The sequence below is a fragment of the Lynx rufus genome, unplaced genomic scaffold (genome assembly GCF_022079265.1).
Source record: "Lynx rufus isolate CCGP_SWC_20201006 ecotype Redwood Valley unplaced genomic scaffold, mLynRuf1.p SCAF_13, whole genome shotgun sequence".
Classification (NCBI taxonomy): domain Eukaryota; kingdom Metazoa; phylum Chordata; class Mammalia; order Carnivora; family Felidae; genus Lynx; species Lynx rufus.
In genome coordinates this window covers 5308229-5331756 of record NW_025814827.1, presented here as the reverse complement: position 1 = coordinate 5331756, position 23528 = coordinate 5308229, and the positions used below count along the sequence as shown (strand labels likewise).

At 35.7% G+C, this 23528-nt stretch overlaps 1 protein-coding gene across 1 annotated transcript in view; it reads right to left on the bottom strand.

The window, feature by feature from the left end:
- MYO9A (myosin IXA) overlaps nt 1-23528 on the bottom strand; it is a 253196-nt gene that overhangs the window by 69857 nt on the left and 159811 nt on the right. Inside the window, exons 28-33 of the mRNA XM_047074849.1 lie at nt 21544-21656; nt 15882-16024; nt 13034-13257; nt 12404-12520; nt 10707-10895; nt 9396-9443 (exon numbers count right to left, since the gene is read on the bottom strand). Of these exons, the coding sequence (XP_046930805.1) occupies nt 9396-9443; nt 10707-10895; nt 12404-12520; nt 13034-13257; nt 15882-16024; nt 21544-21656 (834 nt within the window). The remainder of the gene's footprint in view (nt 1-9395; nt 9444-10706; nt 10896-12403; nt 12521-13033; nt 13258-15881; nt 16025-21543; nt 21657-23528) is intronic.

The following is a 23528-nucleotide window of genomic DNA, read 5'->3' as shown; positions in this document are numbered from 1 at the left end:
CAAAATAAAGGAGCTTCTGCACAGCGAGGAAAACAATCAGCAAAACTAAAAGGCAACCAATGGAATGGTTGCAGATATTTGCAAACGGCATAGCAGATAAAGGATTTAGTATCCAAAATCTACAGAGAATTTATCAAACTCAGCACCTCAAAAATAAATAATCAAGTGAAGAAATGGGCAAAAGACAGGAATAGACACTTCTCCAAAGAAGACATTCAGATGGCCCACCGACACATGAAAAAATGCTCAACATCACTCATCAGGGAAATACAGATCAAAACCAGAATGAGATACCACCTGACACCTGTCAGAATGGCTAACATTAACAACTCAGGCAACAAAAGATGTTGGTGAGGATGCAGAGAAAGAGGATCTCTTTTGCATTGCTGGTGGGAATGCAACCTGGTGCAGCCACTCTGGAAAACAGTATGGAGGTTCCTCAAAAAATTAAAAATAGAACTACCCTATGACCCAGCAATTGCACTACTAGGTACTTATCCAAGGGATACAGGTATGCTGTTTCGAAGAGGCACATGCACTGCAATGTTTATAGCAGCACTATCAACAATAGCCAAAGTATGGAAAGAGCCCAAATGTCCATTGATAGATGAATGGAAAGAGAAGATGTGGTGGTTCAGTCTTTTGAACGTCTGACTTCAGCTCAGGTTATGATATCACGGTTCATGGGTTCGAGCTCCACATCGGATTCTGTGCTGACAGCTCAGAGCCTGGAGCCTGCTTCAGATTCTGTCTCCATCTCCCTCTGCCCCTCCATTGCTCACTCTCTGTCTCTCTCAAAAATAAATAAACATTAAAAAAATTTTTTTTAAGATGTGGGGTGTGTGTGTAGATACACACACACACATATATATGTATATGTATACACACATATACATATATATATAATGGAGTATTACTTGGCAATCAAAAAGAATGAAATCTTGCCATTTGCAACTACGTGGATGGAACTAGAGGGTATTATGCTAAGTGAAATTAGTCAGAGAAAGACAAACATTGTATGACTTCACTCACATGAGGACTTTAAGACACAGAATAGATGAACACAGGGATGGGAAGGAAAATAATATAAAAACAGGTAGGGGGACAAAACATAAGAGACTCTTAAATATAGAGAACAAACAGAGGGTTGGTGGAGGGATTGTGGGAGGGGGGATGGGCTAGATTGGTAAGGGCATTAAGGAATCTATTCCTGAAATCATTGTTGCACTGTATGCTAACTAACTAGGATGTAAATTAAAAAATAAAATAAAAGCAAATAATAAAATAAATAAATGGGTATCTGTAAATATTAAACAAAAAGAAGGAATGTTCTATAATCATTCAAAATCTAATTGCTAAAATTCAGGGAAGCACAACTGAATTGTAGTTTAATTCAGAAAGCTTGTATATTAGTAACTATATTTATTCCATCTCAAGAAATAATATGTTAACCAAAGATGGTTAATCTGCATGAAGTCTATAACAGGGGCACCTGGGTGACTCAGTCGGTTAAGCATCAGACTTCAGCTCAAGTCATGATCTCACATTTCACAAGTTTGAGCCCCATGTTGGGCTCTGTGCTGACAGCTCAGAGCCTGGAGCCTGCTTTGGATTCTGTGACTCTGTGTCTCTCTCAAAAACAAATTTGAAAACTAAAAATAAATAAATAAAAATTTTAAAAAACAAACAAACAAAAAGTTTGGGAAGATGGTGGAGTAGGAAGGCTCTGAGCTCATCCTGTCCCACATTTACATCTATGTTATCACCCACATTCAGGTCAATAAACAGAGAGTGAACTGAAGACAGGCAGAACAAACTCCACAACAAGATACACAGAAGAAACTGCATCTGAAAGGTTAGGAAAGTCAGAAAAGTGGAGGGAGGCTGCCTGCAGTAGGGAAAGAGCCACCTGCGCAGGGAGGGCAAAGAAATGGGCCCTCACACCAAGGCAGCTCACATGGTGAAGAATAATCCCCATAATGTTTGGTTTTAAAACCCATGAGGAGTTGAATTCAGTGAGTTTGGAAAACCAGTGGGACTTGCAGCCTGGAGTGTTTTTTTTTTTTTTTTTTTTTTTTAATGCTTATTTATTATTTTGAGAGAGAGAAAGATAGAGAGAGACAGACAGACAGAATGTGAGTGGGAGAGGAGCAGAGAGACAGGGAGACACAGAATCCAAAGCAGGCTTCAGGCTCTGAGCTGTCAGCACAGAGCCTGATGTGGGGCTCGAACCCACGAATCATGAGACCATGACCTGAGGCGAAGTCAGGCACTCAAACAACTGAACCACCCAGGCACCCCATCAGCCTGGATCTTTAAAAGTCACCTGACTCAAATGATGGTGGGAATCCAAAGTGATTGCAGCTACTCTGGAAAACAGTATGGAGGTTCCTCAAAAAATTAAAAATAGGGGCGCCTGGGTGGCTCAGTTGGTTAAGCGTCCGGCTTTGGCTCAGGTCATGATCTCACGGTTTATGTGTTCGACCCCCACGTCACGCTCTGTGCTGACAGCTCAGAGCCTGGAGCTTGCTTCGGATTCTGTGTCTCCCCCTCCCTCTGCCCCTCCCGTGCTCATGCGCTGACTGCCTCTCAATAATAAATAAACATTGAACAAAAATGTTTTAATTAAAATTAGAACCGGGGCGCCTGGGTGGCTCAGTCAGTTGAGCGTCCAACATCGGCTAAGGTCATGATCTCGCAGTTTATGAGTTTGAGTCCTGCGTCCGGCTCTGTGCTGACAGCTCGGAACCTGCAGCCTGCTTCGAATTCTGTGTCTCCCTCTCTCTCTGCCCCACTCTCTCCCACTCATATTCTGCCTCTCTCTGTTTCTCAAAAATAAATAAATGTTAAAAAAAAAAATAGAACTAACCTAAGACCCAGCAATTGCACTACTAGGCATTTATCCAAGGGATACAGATGTGCTGTTTCGAAGGGACACATGCACCCCCATGTTTATAGCAGCACTATCAACAATAGCCAACGTATGGAAAGAGCCCAAATGTCCATGGATAGATGAATGGACAAAGAAGATGTTGTGTGTGTGTGTGTGTGTGTGTACACACACACACACAATGGAATCGGCAATTAAAAAGAATGAAATCTTGCCATTTGCAACTATGTGGATGGAACTAGAGGGTATTATGCTAAGCGAAATTAGAGAAAGACAAATATCATATGATTTTACTCATATGAGGACTTTAAGGTACAAAACAGATGAACATAAGGGAAGGGAAGGAAAACTAATATAAAAACAGGGAGAGGGACAAAACAGAAGAGACTCTTAAATATGGAGAACAAACAGAGGCTTAGTGGAGGGGTTGTGGGAGGGGGAATGGGTTAAACGGGGAAGGGGCATTAAGGAATCTACTCCTGAAATCATTGTTGTACTATATGCTAATTAACTTGGATGTAAATTAAAAAAAAAAAAAGTCAGCTGACTCAGCAAGGGGTGAGCTGGGAGGGCAACTGATAGCTGGGATACTATCCCTTAAAGAGATAGTAGCGGGGCGCCTGGGTGGCGCAGTCGGTTAAGCGTCCGACTTCAGCCAGGTCACGATCTCGCGGTCCGTGAGTTCGAGCCCCGCGTCGGGCTCTGGGCTGATGGCTCAGAGCCTGGAGCCTGTTTCCGATTCTGTGTCTCCCTTTCTCTCTGCCCCTCCCCCGTTCATGCTCTGTCTCTCTCTGTCCCAAAAATGAATAAACGTTGAAAAAAAAAAAAATTAAAAAAAAAAAAAAAAAGAGATAGTAACCTGCACAGAGAGGACATAAAAATAGCAGTTTACACAATACTGGGGGGCAAATGGGAGCTAGATAAATTAAAGCTGATTTTGGAGTGAGCTGGGGGACTTCTATGAAAACAAGGGAGCTGGCAGTCACCATTTTTCTCCCCTGGTCCCCAGCACAAACACAGAGCCACCTACAGGATGAGGAGCTGTACACCCAGACACTTGCAGCCTTGGCCCAGGGCTCAGGGCACATTTTGTTAAAGCTGCATGCTCCCCACCCACCCACCAGGTGTGCTGCTGCTACCATATACTGCACCCAACAGCAGCATTCAGCCATGCACCCCCAGCCACCATCCAGCATCAGGCCCAACCACACCCAGCCACAGTGCACTGCCACACCAGGCCTCATGTCCCCAGCCATTGCAGCATTTCATGGTTCCATCATAAAACTAGTGGCCCAATGCCAATTTTGCTAACAATGCGTCCGGCATCAATGGACAAATCATCTACACAAAATCAAGAAGGAAACAATGGCTTGGAATGATACACTGGAACAGATGGATTTCACAGATATAGTCAGAATATTTCATCCTAAATCAGCTGAAAAACACACTCTTTTCAAGCACACATGGAAAATTCTCTGGAATAGATCACATATTAGCCCACAAAATCAGCCTGAACAAATCCAAAATATCAAAGTCATACCATGCATCTTTTCTGACCACAATGCTATGAAACTAGAAGTCAACCACAAGAAAAACTCTGGAAAGACCAAATATGTGGAGGTTAAATAACATGCTACTAAACAACAAATCAGTCACCCAGAAAATAAAAGAAGAAATTAATAGAACAGATGAATGAAACCAGGAGCTGGTTCTCCAAAAAAAAAATCAAGAAAAGTGATAAGCCTCTAGCCAGACTTATTAAGAAAAAAAGAGAGAGAGAGAGAAAGGACTCAAAATGACAAATGAGACAGGAGAAAAAACAACTGACACCACAGATATACACAGAGAATATTATGAAAAATTATATGCCAACAAATTGGACAACCTAGAAAAAAATGGATAAATTCCTAGAAACATATCACCTAACAAAAATGAAATAGGAAGAAATAGAAAATTTGAACAGAGTGATTACTAGCAAAGAAATTGAATCAGTAATGAAAAAATTCCCAACAAACAAAGTCTAGGACCAGATGGCTTCACAGGTGAACTCTACCAAACATTTAAATAAGAGCTCATACCTATTCTTCCCAAACTATTCCAAAAAATAGAAAAGGAAAGAAAACCTCCCAATTCATTCTATGAGGCCAGCATTCTCTAATAAACATAAATGCAAAAATCCTCAACAAAGTGCGAGCAAACCAAATCCAACAATACATGAAAAAAAATCATCCATCACAATCACGTGGGATTTGTTCCTGGGTTGAAAAGATGGTTCAATATTCACAAATCCATCAACGTGATACATCCCATCAATGAGAGAAAGGAAAAAAACCACACGATCATGTCTATAGATGCAGAAAAAGCATTTGACAAGTACAACATCCACTCATGAGATAAACCCTCAACAAAGTAGATTTAGAGGGTACATACCTCAACATAATAAATAAAGGCCACATATGAAAAACCCATAGCTAGCATCATATTTGGTTTTTTCCCCTAAGATCAGGAACAAGACAAGGATGTCCATTCTAATCACTTTTATTCAACATAGTACTACAAGTCCTAGCCATAGCATTCAGACAACAAAAAGATATAAATGGTATCTAAATTGGTAAGGAAGAAGGAAAACATTCACTGTTCACAGACACATGATATTATATATGGAAAAACCCTAAAGACTCCACCAAAAAACTGCTAGAACTGACAAATAAATTCAATGAAGTTGCAGGACACAAAATCAATGTACAGAAATCTGTTGCATTTCTATACACCAGTAATGAAGCAGCAAAAAGAGAAATTAAGAAAGCAATCCCATTTACAATTGCACCAAAAATAGTAAGACACCTAACTAACAACATGAAAGACCCCATACTCCAAAAACTATAAAACACCAATGAAAGAAATGGAATAGAAGATGACACAAAGAAATGGATTACAAGCACAAATATTGTTAAAATGTGTCTACTACCCAAAGCAATCTACACATTTAATGCAATCCTTATCAAAATACCAACAGCATTTTTCAGAGGTGGAATATACAATCCTAAATTTGTATGGAACCACAAAAGACCCCAAATAGCCAAAGTAATCTTGAAAAAGAAAAGCAAATCTGGAGGCATCACTCTTTCAGACTTCAAGTTATATTACCAAGCTGTAATAATCAAAAGAGTATGGTACCGGCACAAAAAGAGACACACAGATCAATGGAACAGAACAGAAAATCCAGAAATAGACCCACAAATATAGGGTAAATTAATTTCTGACAAAGTAGGAAAGAATATCCAATGAGAAAAGGGAAGTCTCTTCAACAAATAATGTTGGGAAAACTGGACAGCTATATGCAAAAGAATGAAACTGGACCACTTTCTTACACCACACATCACTAAAAACAAATTCAAAATGGATCAAAGTCTAAATGTGAAATCTAAAATCATAAAAGTCCTAGAAGAGAACAAGGGCAGTAAGGTCTCTGACATCAGCCATAGCAATATTTTTCTAGATGTCTCCTGAAGGGAAACAAAAGCAAAAATAAACTACTGGGATTACATTGAAATACAAAGCTTCTGCACAGTAAACAATCAACAAAACTAAAAGGTAACCTAAGGAATGAGAAGAGATATTTGCAAATAACATATCTGACAAAAGATTAGTATCCAAAATATATAAAGAACTTACAAAGCTAAACACCGAAAAAACAAATAATTGAGTTAAAAAATTAGAAGAAATAAACACATTTTTCCAGAGGACATACAGATGGCTAACAGACAGACACATGGAAAGATGACCATCACTCATCGTCAGTGAAGTATAAATCAAAACTACAGTGTCACACCTGTCAAAATGGCTAAAATTAACAACACCACAGGAAACAACAGGAGTTGGTGAAGGATGTAAAGAAAGGGAATCCTTTTTTACACTGTTGGTGGGAATGAAAAACTGGTGCAGCCACTCTAGAAAACAGTATGGAGCTTCCTCAGAAAGTTAAAAATATAACTGCCCAGGGTGCCTGGGTGGCTTAGTCAGTTGGGAAGCTGGCTCTTGATTTCGGCTTAGGTCATGATCTCACAGCGTGTGAGATCTGCGCTTGCAGCATAGGGCCTGCTTTGGATCCATCCTCTGTCTCCCACTCTCTGCCCCTCCCTCTCCCCTCTTTCCTTTCTCTCTCTCTCTCTCTCTTTCTCTCTCTCAAAAATAAATAAATGTTTAAAAATTAAAAAAAAAAGAGCTGCTCTATGATCCAGCAATTACACTACTAGGTATTTACCCAAAGAATACAAAAATACTAATCGAAAGGGATACGTGCACCCCAATGTCTATAGCAGCATTATCAACCAATAGCCAAATTAGGGAAAGAGCCCAAATATCCATCAATTTATGAATGGATAAACAAGCTGTGGTATGTATATATTCAATGGAGTATTATTTAGCCACAAAAATGAATGCAATATTGCCACTTGCAATGATATGGATGGAGCTAGAGAGTATTATGCCAAGTAAAATAAGTCAGAGAAAGACGACTACCATATGATTTCATTCATATGTGGAATTTAAAAACAAATGAACACAGAAGAAGAAAATAAGAGAGGCAAACCAAGAAATAGACTCTTAACTATAGAGAACAAACTGATGGTTACTGGATGGGGAAAGGGTGGTAACTGGATTAAATTGGGGATGGGGTTAAGTATACTTGTGATGAGCACTGGCTCTTGTATGTAAGTGCTGAATCGCTACATTGTACACCCGAAACTAATGTAACACTGTGTGTTAACGAACTGGAATTAAAATAAAAACTTAGTCAAAGTAAGAGAAAAGCCTTCAAGACTTTAGAGTCTTGTATATCATGTGTATATGGGGGTATACATGTACATATATTTGATAACATAAAAAGTAATTTAAAAAATTTGATATGTGTATAAACAGATCAATGAATAAAAAGAGAAAGTTCAAAATTAAACCCAAATACATTTGGAATGAAGTATATTATAAAAGTGATATTTCAAATCATTGCAAAAGAAATGCATCATTGAACACAGTTCAGAGAATTGACATGCTTTTAAAAATAAATCAGACTTTGATCCCTACCTTATTCAAGACTAAAATAAATCCCAGATGATTAAAAATTTTTATAGGAAACAAATGAAACAATAAATGTATGAGCAAAAGGCAAGGGAAAAGTGAAAAATTATTTGTAATAATTATATAATTATTTGTCTAAGAAAGATAAAAACCTCAAACATAAAATAACTGGTGAGGGGTGCCTGGGTGGCTCAGTCAGTTAAGCTTCTGACTTTGGCTCAGGTCATGAGCTCATGATTCATGAGTTTGAGCTCCACATGGGGCTCTGTGCTGACAGCTCAGAGCCTGGAGCCTGCTTCAGATTCTGTGTTGCCTTCTCTATCTGCCCCTCCCCTGCTCATGCTCTGTCTGTCTCTCTCTCTCTCCAAAATAAATAAAAACATTTAAAACATTTTTTAAAAACTGGTGAATTTGTATTTCCATAATAAACAAATCAACTATAAATAAAGTAAAAAGATAACTCCAGTCAGAATATACTAAAAAAGGAAGGGGAATAATATATACATTTAATTTTTTATGTCTATTAATTGATTGACTGACTGATTTTGAGAGAGACTTCAAGCGGAGGACAGGCAGACAGCAAGGGAGACAGAGAATCCCAGGCAGGCTCTACTCAGCATGGGGCTCAATCCAACAACTGAGAGATCATGACCTGAGCTGCTATCAAGAGTCAGAGCATTAACTGAGCCACCCAGGTGCCCCTAAGGAAAAAGGACCGGGAAAGAAGTTTCCTTTATAATGAGTATCATTTTAAATTATGTTATGAATTTCATAAATATAAAAACTAGTTAAAAATTTTAGAGATTATGCTGGCAAACAGAACTAGACCAAGAGTATCATTGATGATGACTGGCAACACTGCCTGTTACTAAAATATATGGCAGGGAAGGCTGTACAAACTTTCAGTTATAAAATAATTTATTATTTATTTAAACTTAAAGTTACAAAATAATTAAATCAGGAGGATGTAATGTACAGCATGATGGCTACAGTTAATAAGAGATACATTATACAAATTAAGAACATGAGCAATGGCAAAATATGCTGAAATGACTTTGAGAATGTCTTTTGAATTAGAAGTAGTTATATTTGTAAAACCCTTAAGAGTCCTCAGTTGTTTGTTTTTGTTTTTGCTTTTGTTTTTTTAGAAATGAGGGGAAGTTAAACAGCTCCTATGTCTGAGAAGAGGTATTTGTACCTTTCATGAGTAAACGTTTTCACTTTTCTGCCATTTTAGGAAACCACCACCAATAGCAAGTCACAGAATTCAAGACACATTTGCCATTGTAAATTTTTGTAAAGACATAAATTATAACCCCTTAGGCAACTGATAAACATTCCTTACATATATCCACAGAAATACTGTAAAATATACGTCAGACTACTAAAAATTATTTCTTGCTAACATAAGAAACAGATTATAACTTACTAAATCAGTTTCTTTTTTCCTTCTTTTCTTTCTTTCTGTTTTTGGCACCTGATGGGAGAGAAATACAGAAACTGTAATATCAACAAAGACAAACATACTTTCTTGCTTCTGTGCAAATGCTGAGATTTTTGCTCACAGGTAGTAGAGCAAGCAGCTCTTTGTTCTTCAAGACAAAGTGTGCAGTGCTAGTAAGCAAATGTGAGAAAACTTTTAAATTTAGTAAAACACAGTGCTCATAAAAACAACAGAATAAAAGGACACTTTAGGGATTCTTGTCTTATTAAACATTAGTTCTGTCCAGAAGCCATTCCATATTAATTTAAATGATAATTTTATTTTAATCATTAACTGAATGATTATTAACTTTTAAGATTGTACTTTCCATATTTTGTCTCTAAAAAACTCTCCATCTCAGAGTTAAATATAAAAAGGTATCACAAGGAATATGGAAAGCTCTTTTATATATGACATTTCCTGATAATTACGGTATAGAGCAATCTAAACCTAACCTTTAAAATTATAAACAAAGGCAGTATAAGCCTACTAAAAATCTTCTTCTGCATAATATAAAGTTAACCTTGACCTAGAACAGAGGAACTTTCAAGGTATTACTTATACCTGACTACTTCAAAAATGAGTTAAAATGGCTTATAAATCTACACACATATAAACTAGAATAACTGGAAATAAGGCCCCATCAATAAAAAGGATTAATAATATTCCTGATATCTAATAATTAGAGACCTATTTATTTCAGCTGGGGTACTAAAATGAAACACTGATAACTTTGTCTAAGCTTGCTATCTTTTCTGCAATAGGGATTTCATAACAGTTATTTAATAGGACTGAAACAAGAATTAAATATCAAACTCCTAGTACAATTCCTGGAATTCAATAAATAAATGTTACTATTAACTGTTATATAGATTTCTAGCAACACACATCCTCTCAAAACCTAATTTAAGAAGAAATATAATCTGTGGTTCCTTACATAAAGGCCATCAAATGATACAATGAATCACATCTTTAACCACGACTTTTCAAAAGGAAATTCATGTAGTGAACTCTATCAAAGTAGAAGGTATAATTTTGAGGACACATATTATATTGTAACTAAGCAAAGAATATATTAATTGCAGAAGATTTAGATAAAATGGCTTGATAAACTTACAAGGCAGAATTAAGTTTGCTGAATCTAAAGCAGTGCTAAGTTGACATGTTTCCTGTAATGTTCTTCTCAAACACTGTGAAACAGACTGTTAAAAATTCTTAACTGAATCCTTTTTAGAAATCAAAACATATTATATTTACCTTTGTGGGTATACAATCCAAAGTCTTGAATTCATTCATATATTCATCTAAAAACACTTTAAAAGTGTTAACCCAAACTCTGACTGGAGATTCCCTCCAATCACGCTGCTCAAGTCTCATGGTCTTTTCCAGAATCTGTTCAAATAGTGCATAGAGGTCTTTATACCGTATGCTTTTCCCATCATCTACCTAATAAGCAATAAGAGAAGAAATGTTAAGGTTTTATAAAGAAATTCTATAAATATAGAAGTTGATTGAACTTGTATTAGGTAGTGCTTAGAATGAAGATTAGGATCCTTTCTAATGGGCATGCCCATGAACTCATGTGGTATTTGTAAACTCTTCTACTTGGAATGTCTGCCAAATAAAACCTATTAAATTTGAGTCAAATACCTAACAATTTAAACAATATAACAATCTGAAAAAGTCCTGGAAACTTTCCAATAAACTATATTTAGTTATAAAGATTATTTGCATCCCTTTTAATTACCCATTGCTTCAAAGATGAACCATGTTTGGATAGTTCCACTCTAAAATTGAAAGAATGAATACTTGAATCCTTGTCTAATGATACATTAGGTAACTTTTATTTTATTTTTCCAAAGAGTGATATGCCCTGACTAACACTGTATTACATGCACAGAAACCTACATGGAATTAACTTTTTTATTTAAATAAGGTCTGGAATCTTTATGAGAAGAAAGGGGCTTTAAATGACCAAAAAGTGTTAAATACACTTAGAATTTGTTTCTCCTTCACTTCATAAGTTGAACATTTTTGATCTAGGGTTAGAAAACCACTATTAAGCTCTGCTTTATAATTTTGGTTCTTCCTATGTAATTTAAGTGCACTGGAGCAACAACCCTGAGTCCCTAATCTAGGAAATACAGGTATGAAGCAGAGAAAGACATGAGCATAATAAGCAGTTGAGCAGGATTAGAAAAATACGGCCAATGTTGTCTCCACCCAAACCTAGTCATTTGCCATAGCCTGATTACTACTCTTACTATGGTCTTGAAATTCCTATTCTCTCAGACTGCATGGTTGAGGTTTCTAAAAAATCAAAAAGTCTTATATTGAGAAAGAAAAAGTAGAGGGTACACAAGAAAGTTCTGGTTTCTCTTTTCACAATAAATTACAGATTGAACGAAGAAAAATGATTAAATATAATTATTTATACAATGTGAGAATTCATAGATTGTAGAGATCAAAGAATTATTATATACTTTAGCATGAAAATAAATTTTCTAAAACATAACCAATATCACATAAAATTATAAGGTAAATCTGAAAGTGAAATAAACTGATATATATAAATCAGCAAACATAAATGCTCTAATTCCACTGGGGAAAAATATATAATTCCACACATGTGAAAATTAAAAGCTAAAGCTAGAGCTAAAAGGATTATGAGAAGTCAAAATAGTAGAGAGCCACAGAATCACATCTAGAATATTTGAATTCATCATCTAAAGAAGATTCAGTATCTTAAGAGGAGAAAAAAAACCTACTTAAGGAAATTGAAGGAAGGTATTAATCTAAGACCCATCGGTATGCTTTTCCCTACCTATTCCTAAAACAAAAACAAAGAATTTGAGAAATCTCTCATTGAACACAGCTTCTGTATGATCTTCTACAGCACTGCCAAATTTTCATATTTTGAACTATTGAGTATCTCCTAACACAGTCCAACTTACCGCCAAGGCAGATGAATAAAAGCTGAAGATATTCTGCCGAAATTCTTTTAGGGCTTTTTTAAATACAACATCCACTAATGTGTCTTTCTTGCTGTCTTCATTATCTAGGTCATTCATCTGGAGGCCACAGAAAGAGTTTTTGCATATAATCAACTAATTAAAAACAGGTGAACACAATAGTGATATTGATTGGTTCTTCAACAATGATGGTCCTGATGGTTCTGAAAGTGCAAGCTCCTGCTATTATGGGTCCCAGGTAAAATCATGACTAGAAAGCTAATGTTTTATTACTACTAGATGATTTCTAAGATCCTTCTAACACTGTATTATTCTATTGTTCTGTCACCTGAGAAAAAACTCCAAGTATGCAATGACATGTCTCACCTTTACAATGGAATATAATGGGACAGTTATAGTAAAATGGAAGTCAATATTAAAGCATAAAACCTTAAATCCTGTCCACCCAGTCTGAGTAATGTATATCCTATCATTTGTACCTTTTGATAAAGAAAAGACCATCTAACTTACTGAAGCATATATAACTTTGATCTATAAGGGCCATATTCTGATATATACACGTATTCCATAGTCAAAACCAATCAGGGGCTTAACTCAGCGTGCAGAGTGTACCTTTTTCAGAAGAAATTCATCCATACTTTTTAAATCACTGACACTTGCTATGATCTGGACAGAGTCATTTTGCCAGTGCACAGATTCCAAAGCCACATTGCTGATCTTCACGCTTCGCTTCCGCTTTGCCTTTGGAGAAGGTTCTTTGTTCTCTTTGAACTCCTTCCGGCAACTACCAGGCAAGTCTGGGCTCAAAGGAGGTGTCGAGTGATACTGAACTAATTCTACAATTCAAGATAAGTATCCAAAAAAAAATTTTTAGTGAAAATATTGAAATCTCCATATTCTTCTAAGTTTAACTTCCTTTAGTAAGTCACTGAAGGAAACATACGTAAGTATCTGAAAAGCCAAGTAACATTAATGTCTGAGGTTAGGCAATTAAGCAATAAATCCAGACTGCATATTTGTACAGAAAATGTATTTTAAAATTATCACTTTTCGAAAGGAAATGCCACCATGTCTCCCAAGGGGCTAAGGTCTGATACCAAAAACCTGGATAGAGGGGTCTGGTAGAACCGAAGCCTGGAATCAGATACCACAGTCCCAAAGAAAAAAAAAGAAGATATAATCACCCTGGCACATTACATGCTGTTAACCCAGTCATAGTTTTACTATATTAGTTTGAATGAACATTCAGCTATATATGAGTCCAGCAAACCAGTGAAATTCGTTAATTATTATTATTTCATTACTAGGGTCTAAAGCCATAAATGCTCCAGTTATATTATCTGGTGTTAGCCTGGCAACCTGTCTAGGGAGCCAGGTAAGTCAACTGGCTCATTTCTCCCTGGTCTCTTTAGTATTTACGACTGTCTTACATATCTCCCAAATAACTAAATTTCTCAGGAATCCTAGGATTCCTAGAATTCTCTGAGAAATCTCCTGGAATGCATTAGATTTGTATATAATATTGGAAGGCCCAACAAATCTTCTTAATAACTATTTACAACAGCAAAATTAGATTCCATGTAAGTCCATCACAATCCAGAACTATACTGGGTTTGCCAAAGCCCCACCTGGGGCTTGATAAGAATGTTGGCCCCTTCTCACTTCACATTTCAGTTTGTTTCTCTGACACATATTCACCTATCCAATAGTATGTCCTCATTCCTTCTAAAAGCTAATTCTGATAATGAAGGAAAAAAGTAGCCTCCTACATGCTAAATGCCACTTCAAGCAGAAAGGCAAACCCAACCTAAGATATGGCACCACAATAAAAATTACAAAAATATATAGGATATATGTATGTGCAAATTAGTATCAATTGACTTTAATTCCATTATATAACCTAAACATATAAGTATCTAATTATTTCATTTAGCAAAGTCAATATCTTTCTTAAATAAAATAATGATTACTATAGAAATTATAATACTATTTCAGTATTAAAAACAAGGGCTACCTTAATAAATTGCTACCCAAAGATGAGTAAAAAGCTACAATTTTAATTTTTATATATATATCCTTAAGGAGCAACACACAGTGAAGCCTGCTAATAATATATGCATCAACTAAAGAGCCTTATGCTTCCTTCCTGAGAATTAGCCATTGAGAATAGAGCTGTGAAAAATGAAAAATTTAGAATGATTACTATAAACCAGATAAGATATAGGAAAGAGATCCTCTTAGTAATGTAATGGTAAGAATTTCCCAAATTTCCAAACTGAACTTGTAGTATTCATTTAATTTATTATTGGTTTTATCCATATCAGTTTGCTAACTGATAGGAGCAAAGCCACAACATGCAAAAATAGGGCTCTAACTACAGCTCTACCATTTTTTCCCCTGATGCACAACTGCCTCTGCTTGGGCTCATCCATTCCTATGTGAAACCTGATGATCTTTTCTCCTTGTCCCTTTATCTTACCCTAGATATGAGAAGTTTTGTCTACTTATTTTAACTGGGTCTGCTCTATCTTTCCTTTAGAGATAATAACTTTCTTCCTAGATCCACTTTCTATTTTATTCAATCCTGATATTTCACTTACCCACTGGTATTTCATCCACTCATTACCACACACTCATCTCTGGTATATAGCCCATCATTGCTGAAGATAGCTGGCATTTTTACATAATGATTAAAAACTCTCACACGTGCTTGAGCAAAGGCTTGGGGGGAAATGGCATAATCATCTAATGCTGGAATTACTGGAATCCTTGGAAAGTTAGTAATTCTAGCATTTAGAAAGGCCAGTTTTCTCAACAGATGAACTCACTGTTGGGTACTTCCAAGTGTGTTGTGACTGATGTCCAAAATGTTAAAATAACAGCTACATTTATAAGGTCCGAGACATTGACAGTATAGTACATACTTAATATATAGCACAGGGGTTTAGCCCCTGGAGCTAGGCTACCTAAATTCAAATCTCAGCTCTGCCAACTACAATATGTGTATCAGCAAATAACTTCTCTGTGCCTCAGCTTTCTCATCTATAAATTGGGAATAATAATTATACCAACCTCAAAAAATTGTGAGGACGAACTGAGTTAATACATACAACATCCTTAGTACAGTGCCTTGCATATGGTAAGCACTCAAATATTAGCTGCTATTATCTTAATTTTTACTAAAACACAAATTTGTTAAGTGAATGAATATCAGCTAAATTTTTACACTGTAGAAAACTGAGGCTAACCGAAGATTCACCATCATTCTTGAAGTTGTTACTTCACCGTTTTGTACACTTCCTTGGAACTTCTATTATAGGTACAATGTAATTTTATAAAGTTAAGGAAGGATTTAACAATCCTGGTCCTATCTCATAGAATATCTGACCAACAGGAACAGTAAAGTCTCAGAAAGAGTAGAAAATTAGAAAGACAATCTCCACCCTCTATCTGTTTTTACCATCTGGAAACTGATGAGCTGGAATCATATCTGAGCCAGCAAAGAATGCTGACACCTCTGGTTGGGTGGCAGGTTTCACTCGGGTAGTCTTCTTCTCCCCTTGTCTCCCTTTGGCCCAGAATCTCATCTTAGCTCTCTGAGGTCTATTTTTAAAAATAAAGGTAAAAATGGAAAGAAATTAGTATGTTGCAGTGATAATATCTGTACATCACTTTAACCCATATAAACCTTTCATGTGTATGACTTCATATAACCTTCACACTTAAGTTTAATCATATTTAACCTTCAATTTCACATTTAAACTTCTTCTGGAAGGGAGACAGTTTCCTCATCTTGAATACAGGAAATAATAAGACCCAGAGATGTTAAATAATTCCTGAAAATGAAATGGCTACAAAGCAGTAAAACTAGAATTCTAACTAAAGTTTTCTGATTCCTAAACTGGTATCTTTTCACTCTTGTCCTCCTTCCAGCTTGGATTTAGCACATAAACAACAACAAAGAAAATACCTTTTAAAAACTCACTGGTATCCCATCACTCTAAAATGTATCAGTTTACCTTTTTTGTTTTTTGGTTTTTTTTTTTGTTAATTCCCTTCAAGTCTTTATCCATAAGAATGCCCATTTATTTTTACACCACTGTAATCATGATGAAGACACAATTTTTTTTTTTTTTTTTTTTTGAGACAGAGAAAGACAGAGCATGGGCAGGGGAGGGGCAAGAGAGAGAGGAAGACAGAATCCAAAGCATGGTCCATCCAGGCTCTGAGCTGTCAGCACAGACGTGGGGCTTGAATCATGAGATCATGACCTGAGCTGAAGTCAGACGCTTAACTGACTGAGTCACCCAGGTGCCCCGATGAAGATACAATTTTAAACCTTTCCACTTACCATTATATAAAAAATATTTTAATGTGATTTATATGTAGAAGTTATCAATACTATTATTTAACAAATGCTACCAGTTATTTGAGTTATTTTTCTCTAGGCACAAGTGCTTACACTGGCTTACCTTATTTAATTATAAAAACAAGTTTACTTTCAACTACAAAAACCATTTTATAAGTGAAAAACTGGAGGCTTAACCATTAGGTAACTTTCCCAAGACTACACAGCCAGTGAGTAATGAAGTTGAAAATCATAACTATATTGATTGTTATACTACCTTATTCTTATTGCTTATATATAAGCCTCATTATTATTGCTTATATACTTTCTCCTATCATATAAATTAAAAAAAAAAAACCGTAGGATAATAACAGTGCACATTTACTGACCATACATCATGTATCCTAACCCCATACCCCAAGAGCTTATTTGCGCATTCATTTTTTGTTTTTTCTTTTTTTACCTTTTATGTTCATTCAATCAAAATAAATATAAGCATCTACCAGGAGTCAAGCATGATATGCCTTTTTGATATACCTAATTTTCACAACTACTATGATAAATAGCTATTATTATCCTTACTTTTTACCCATGAGCAAACTGAGGCTCAGAGGACTGATGAAGCTGAAAGTTAAAAACAGGTCTATCTGGTTTTGAAACCCACATTCTTTTTTCTTTTGTTCCTTTCTTTAAAGCCTATTACTAAACTTACACATCCATATACTGTAAAGAGAAGTTGTTCTACAAGGCTTATTACAAAGGACAGCATCCTTCTGCCATCTCATTCCTTTTCTGATCCCTGGAGGCAACCCTTTTGAATTGATTTAACTTTTTAATATTTACCATACTTATACTGCTGCCATCCTTGTGACCACAAGTAATGATTAAGCATGTTCCAACACTCCTGTTCTACACTCTCCACAGACAGGTATGCCCCCAACAGAATCAAATGGCAATTTGAGTTAGCTCAATATATAATATTTTCTTGTAGTAACAGCCACTTTTTATTACACAAATAATATTCACAACTAAGGCATGTAATTCCCTGTATAACCTATTTTTTTCTCTAGAGTTAATGTTTTGCTTTACATTTGCTCACTTATCCACATACAATTCACTTCGAAATGCTTTCCTAGTTGTGTACATCTCTTTTCAACATGTTCAAACACAGTAAGTACTCCATTTCTTTAAGAAATCTCTCCCAGAGCCTTCTAATCTGCTCTAATCTGGCATGGTTTCCCTCAGTACTTGTACAAACATCATTTGAAAAGCTACTTTCATCCATCATCATTATGTAAATTCCTTTTGTCCCTATTGTTTTACAATGACATGTCTTTTAGTACGGGTCTGTTTTCATCCATTATGTTGGGCAATCATTGGGTGCTATCAATCTAGAAACCCATGTCCTTCAGTTCTATGAAACTTATTTAAATTACTTTATTAATGATTGGTCCTCTTTATTTTCTTTGTTCAGTCTTTCTGAACTTCCTATTAATGTGGGTCATTGGATCTTCTGAACTGCTCTATGTTCTTATCTTTTCTTTTTTTAAAGTCCAGTTAACATACAATGCAATATTCATTTCAGGTGTACAATACAGTGATTCAACACTTCCATATAACACCCAGTGTTTATCACAACAAGTACACTCCTTAATCCCATCACCTATTTCGCCCATTCCTCACCCACCTTCCCTTTGGTAACCACTGGTTTGTTCTCTATAATTAAGAGTCTGTTTCTTAGTCTGTCTCCCTTTTTTTTTCTCCCTGTTGCTCATTTGTTTTGTTTCTTAAATTTCACATATGAATGAAATCATTCAGTATTTGTCTTTCTCTGACTTATTTTACTTAGCACAGTACTCTCTAGCTCCATCCATATTGCTGCAAATGGCATGATTTCATTCTTTTTGATGTCTGAGTAGTATTCCATTGTGTATATATACCACATCTTCTTTATCTAATCATCAATGGACACTTAAGCTATTTATCATAATTTGGCTATTGTAGATAATGTTGCTTTAAACATCAGGGTGCATGTATCCTTTTGAATCAGCATTTTTGTATCCTTTAGGTAAATACCTAGTACTGCAATTGCTGGATCATAGGGTAGTTCTATTTTTAAGTTTTAGATGAACCTCATACTGTTTTCCAGAGTGCTGCACCAGTTTGCATTCCCACCAACAGTGTAAAAGGGTTCCCCCTTCTCTACATCCTCACCAACACCTGCTATTTCTTATCTTGTTGATTTTAGCCATTCTGGCAGGTGTGAGATGATATCTCCTTATAGCTTTAGTTTGTATTTCCTGATGATCCGTGATGCTGAGCATGTTTTAATGTGTCTGTTAGCCATCTGGATGTCTTCTTTGGAAAAATGTGTATTCATGTCTCCTGTCCATTTTTTAACTGGATTATTCATTTTTTGAGTGTTGAGTTTTATATACGTTCTTTATATATTTCAGATACTAACCCTTTATCAGATATGTCATTTGCAAGTACTTTCTTTCATTCCATAGGTTGCCTTTTAGTTTTGTTGATTATTTCCTTCACTATGCACAAGCTTTTATGTTAAGGAGGTCCCAATAGTTCATTTTTGTTTTGTTTCCCTTGCTTCTGGAAACATGTCAAGTAAGAAGTTGCTGCAGCTGAGGTCAAAGAAGTTGTTGCCTGTTTTCTCCTCTAGGGTTTTGATGGCTTCCTGTCTTACGTTTAGGTCTTTCACTAATTTTGGGTTTCTTGTATGTATGATATGAAAGTGGTCCAGGTTCATTCTTCTCCATGTTGCTGTCCAGCTTTTTCAACACCATTTGCTCAAGAGACTGTCTTTTTTTTCCAATGGATATTCTTTCTTGCTTTGTCAAAGATTAGTTGGCCACACATTTGTGGGTCCATTTCTGGGTTCTCTATCTGTTCCACTGAGCTATGTGTCTGTTCCTGAGCCAGTACCATATTGTTTTGATGATTACAGCCCAAAGCGATTTTCTTAACCTTTTCTTGTGTCTTCCATTTCTTTGTCTTTTTCTTCAACCTTCTGAGATATGTCCTTAACTTTCTTTCCAACTATTCTAGTTCTTTCTTTATGTTATCATATTTTTAGTTTTCAAAGGCTCTTTTAATAATGAATGTTTGTCTTTCATGCACTTTGGTTCCATGTATGCAGTTATATTTATTTATGCAGGTTTGCTGATTAGTTTCACTTGTCTGTCTTGAAGTTCCCTTTCCCCTGCATAGTTTATTTCTTCCAAGTTGTATTATATCCATTAGTTTTAGTTTCTTTAATATAAGATGTTTCTTCAGGGGTGCATGGGAGGCTCAGTCGGTTAAATGTCCTACTTCGGCTCAGGTCATGATTTGGCAGTTTGTGACTTTGAGCCCTGCATCAGGCTCTGTGCTAACAGCTCAGAGCCTGGAGCCTGTTTCGGATTCTGTGTCTTCTTCTCTCTCTGCCCCTCCCCCACTTGTGCTCTGTTTCTCTCTGTCTCTCAAAAATAAATACATGTAAAAAAAAAAAATTAAGATGTTTCTTCAAATGCAGTGATAAAATACAGGGCTGAAAAAAAGCACTATTTGGAAGTTCTAGTGTGCATTGGTGGAGCTTCCAAACTGGTCTTCCTTGTATGGTTATCTGGCTAGTCCATTTTGTAGGGCGAGCCTCTGATACCAATACCTCTGGTCTTTCCTAGGAGTTGTACAAAGGTCCCAAAGACTTTTTGAACGATTTGCCAAGGGGATATGTGAAATGTGGAAACTGAGTGGAATCTTAATATTCAGTATGTAAACATTCATTAAATCTCCTTATTCCAAATATGTACCCCAGTCCTCAAATGTATCTGAGAACTCCAAGTAAAGAGATCTTCTATTTTATCCTTTCCAGAGAATAAATTTCCAGCTTTCTGCTATGATTGGGGAAGATCAGTCAGCCAGAGGCTTCTTTCTCAGGTCTACCCAGTTGGTTTATGATTCAGCTTTCTTCTATTAAGACATTTAAAATTTGTCTATTTCCTTTTTGGATTCCACAATTTTACTATTGTTGTCTCTCATTGTTTTATTGTTTGTTGTTGTTTGACCTGCACAGGTTTTATCATTTTTACAATTTTGGAGGAGGAAGTAGAAATTAAATTTATATATTTAACCTGCTATCTCCAGCCATATGTTCTTTCTATTATGGTATATCTTTTTCCCAAAATTTGATCTCTAACATAATCTGGTCAGGATTTGCATTATCTTGGATTATACCTCTACAGACATTAAGGAAGTGGTCTTTAGTAGGACTAAGAACCAGAAAGATTTCAATGTAATCTTCAGGTGTTCAGTGAAGGCCCAATTGCCTTCTGTAACACAGTAAGAGACAAAGATATTTACTTGTCAAATAAGAACTCCATATATTCTCTTAAAGGGAATAGAATTATTTCCTGACAGTCTTTTCCAGTTCTGTTTGTAAAACACTTTAACTCAGAGAACAGAATCCAAATCCAAAGCTGGAAAATATTGTCACTCTCATCTGGTCTAATCTCCCTTTCTGACAACAAAAAAATCACAAGTTGTATAATGATTTAAAGACTTTGTCCAAATCACACTGCTAAACATACAGAAACATAAAGCTCATCATGTAAATCTGAACTATCAGATGCCTGTCACATAGTAAGTACTTAATATTTGTTGAAAAATAGATTTCAAAACTAGCTGCTCTATCAACTATGCTTTTTAAAAGAGGCTAAGTATAAACTATAGTTGATTAGTAAATAAAATGATATCACCCCTATTAACTCGGTGTATATACCTTATATCCGAATCTGAAGCCTTCTGCCTCACTGCCAATTTTGTAATCTCTCCTTGAGACATAGTCTTATGAAGCTTTGTTTCTTCATCAACTGAAGAAAATCGCTGTGATGTCTGTAATAATTACATATATGGAAGACTTTAAAACCAAGTAACTATAACAGCACTGTAATTAAAACTCAAGTTACAGAATTTGAGAATTATATCTATGAAAAATATATAAAAATACATTCATGTTATTTAGCAATTCATTGAAATAAAAGAATCTAGTAAAAACTCTATTAACTTCCTAATCTGAAGTAAAAAGAACTTGGGTCAATGAAATGCTGAATAGGACCTACCAGCTCATGTTTTCTGACAACTTAACAATGAATATCAAATGGAAAGGTATGAAAGAAGTCAAAGCCAACTAAAGATACAGACAAAAGATCCAGGATCTGATAAATCTAGAATACTAAGTACAGTCTTTCATGCCTTTTATTTGTCCCTATAAGTTAATAATTATTATGGCCTAACTTGCTATTATAGATTCTTATTATACTCAATCAAGGATTTTAAAAATCTAGAAGGAAAAAAAAAAAACAAAAGCAAAAACAAAGACCAAACAATTAAAGATCATTATCACCACTAATGCTCTATACAAACAACTTACATAGCTTTATCAAACTGGGGCCTGAATTTCAATCGGCAATTTTTGTTCCATTTGTTTACAATGTGCCCCTTTAAAATTTGGAGGAGAAAATTTCTTGTTACCTATTCAAATCATTTCCTAGTATTTCATTTTTCTATAATTATAGTACTTTTCTTTAGCCTTTTAGTCTGCTTCTTGACTATGGCCTTATCAACATAAATAGAAAATAACATGGGTTGCTAAAATTTAAAGAACAGACTTCTGCTTCTGGCCAAGAAGAATTAACAGGGACCTGTTTTATCCTCTTGTCTGAAACAACCAAAAACAAAAACAAAACACAAACTCCCACAAAATAGTAAGAACCAGCAGTTATCAAGATGATGGACAGTTATCCCTGAGAGATGGGAAACAAAGGAAGTAAAGTCTTTCATTTTGCCCAGCCTAATGCCTTGAGACAGTTTCCAGGCTGTTACACAGGGAGGGGGAATCCAGGTGAACCCTGTCAGACTCTCTGAGTTGGACACATGAAGCTGAAGTCCAGAAAGACCAAGGTTGACTAGGGACCAAAAGGCAGAGTACTGAAGAGGAAAGCGATGCACAAATAAAGAACTCTAGAGATCTTCAGAAACTATTTAGCTGAGTACTAATCAATACTTCTATGTCAGACAACTACCCAAGACCAGGCAAAGGATCACCTGAAAGGTTTAAAGGAGATAGAATCCCACACCTATGAAATCCCAGTAATAGTGCCTGTACCCAAGAGTCAGAATACATAACTTTATGATTCCCAGGGCACTGGGTGAAGTACACAAAGGATCTTGCCTCAATAGTCAATAATGAGCCCTAAGTGAACTATTGCTCTGTTTAAGCCTAACAAATCTTTGTTTTATTTAATAAAAATTGTATATTAAGTATAGAACATAGTTCAATTTACATATAAATATTAAAATCACTACAGTCAGACTAATTAACATATCACCTCCTCACATTGTTTGTTTTTTGGCAGTGAGAGCACCTGAAAGCTACTCTTTTAGAAAATTTCCAATATTCAATACAGTGTAACTAACAAATCTTAAAAGGAAGACCTAATTGCTTAGGAACAAATTGCTTCCAGAACCAAGCTCTAGAACATTACTGGAAATAACAGTCTCAAGAATATTAATTAAATACAAAAGTATTCAGCACCCAGTAAGACAAAACTTACAATGTCAGGCATCCAATAATGTCTATTTCTAGGCATGCAAAGAAATAACAGTATATGACTGACAAGGAGGAAAAAAAAATCAATCCATCTATAGTGACTCAAAACTGACAAATATTGAGCACTAGGAGATCAGAGAACTGACTAAAAAGAA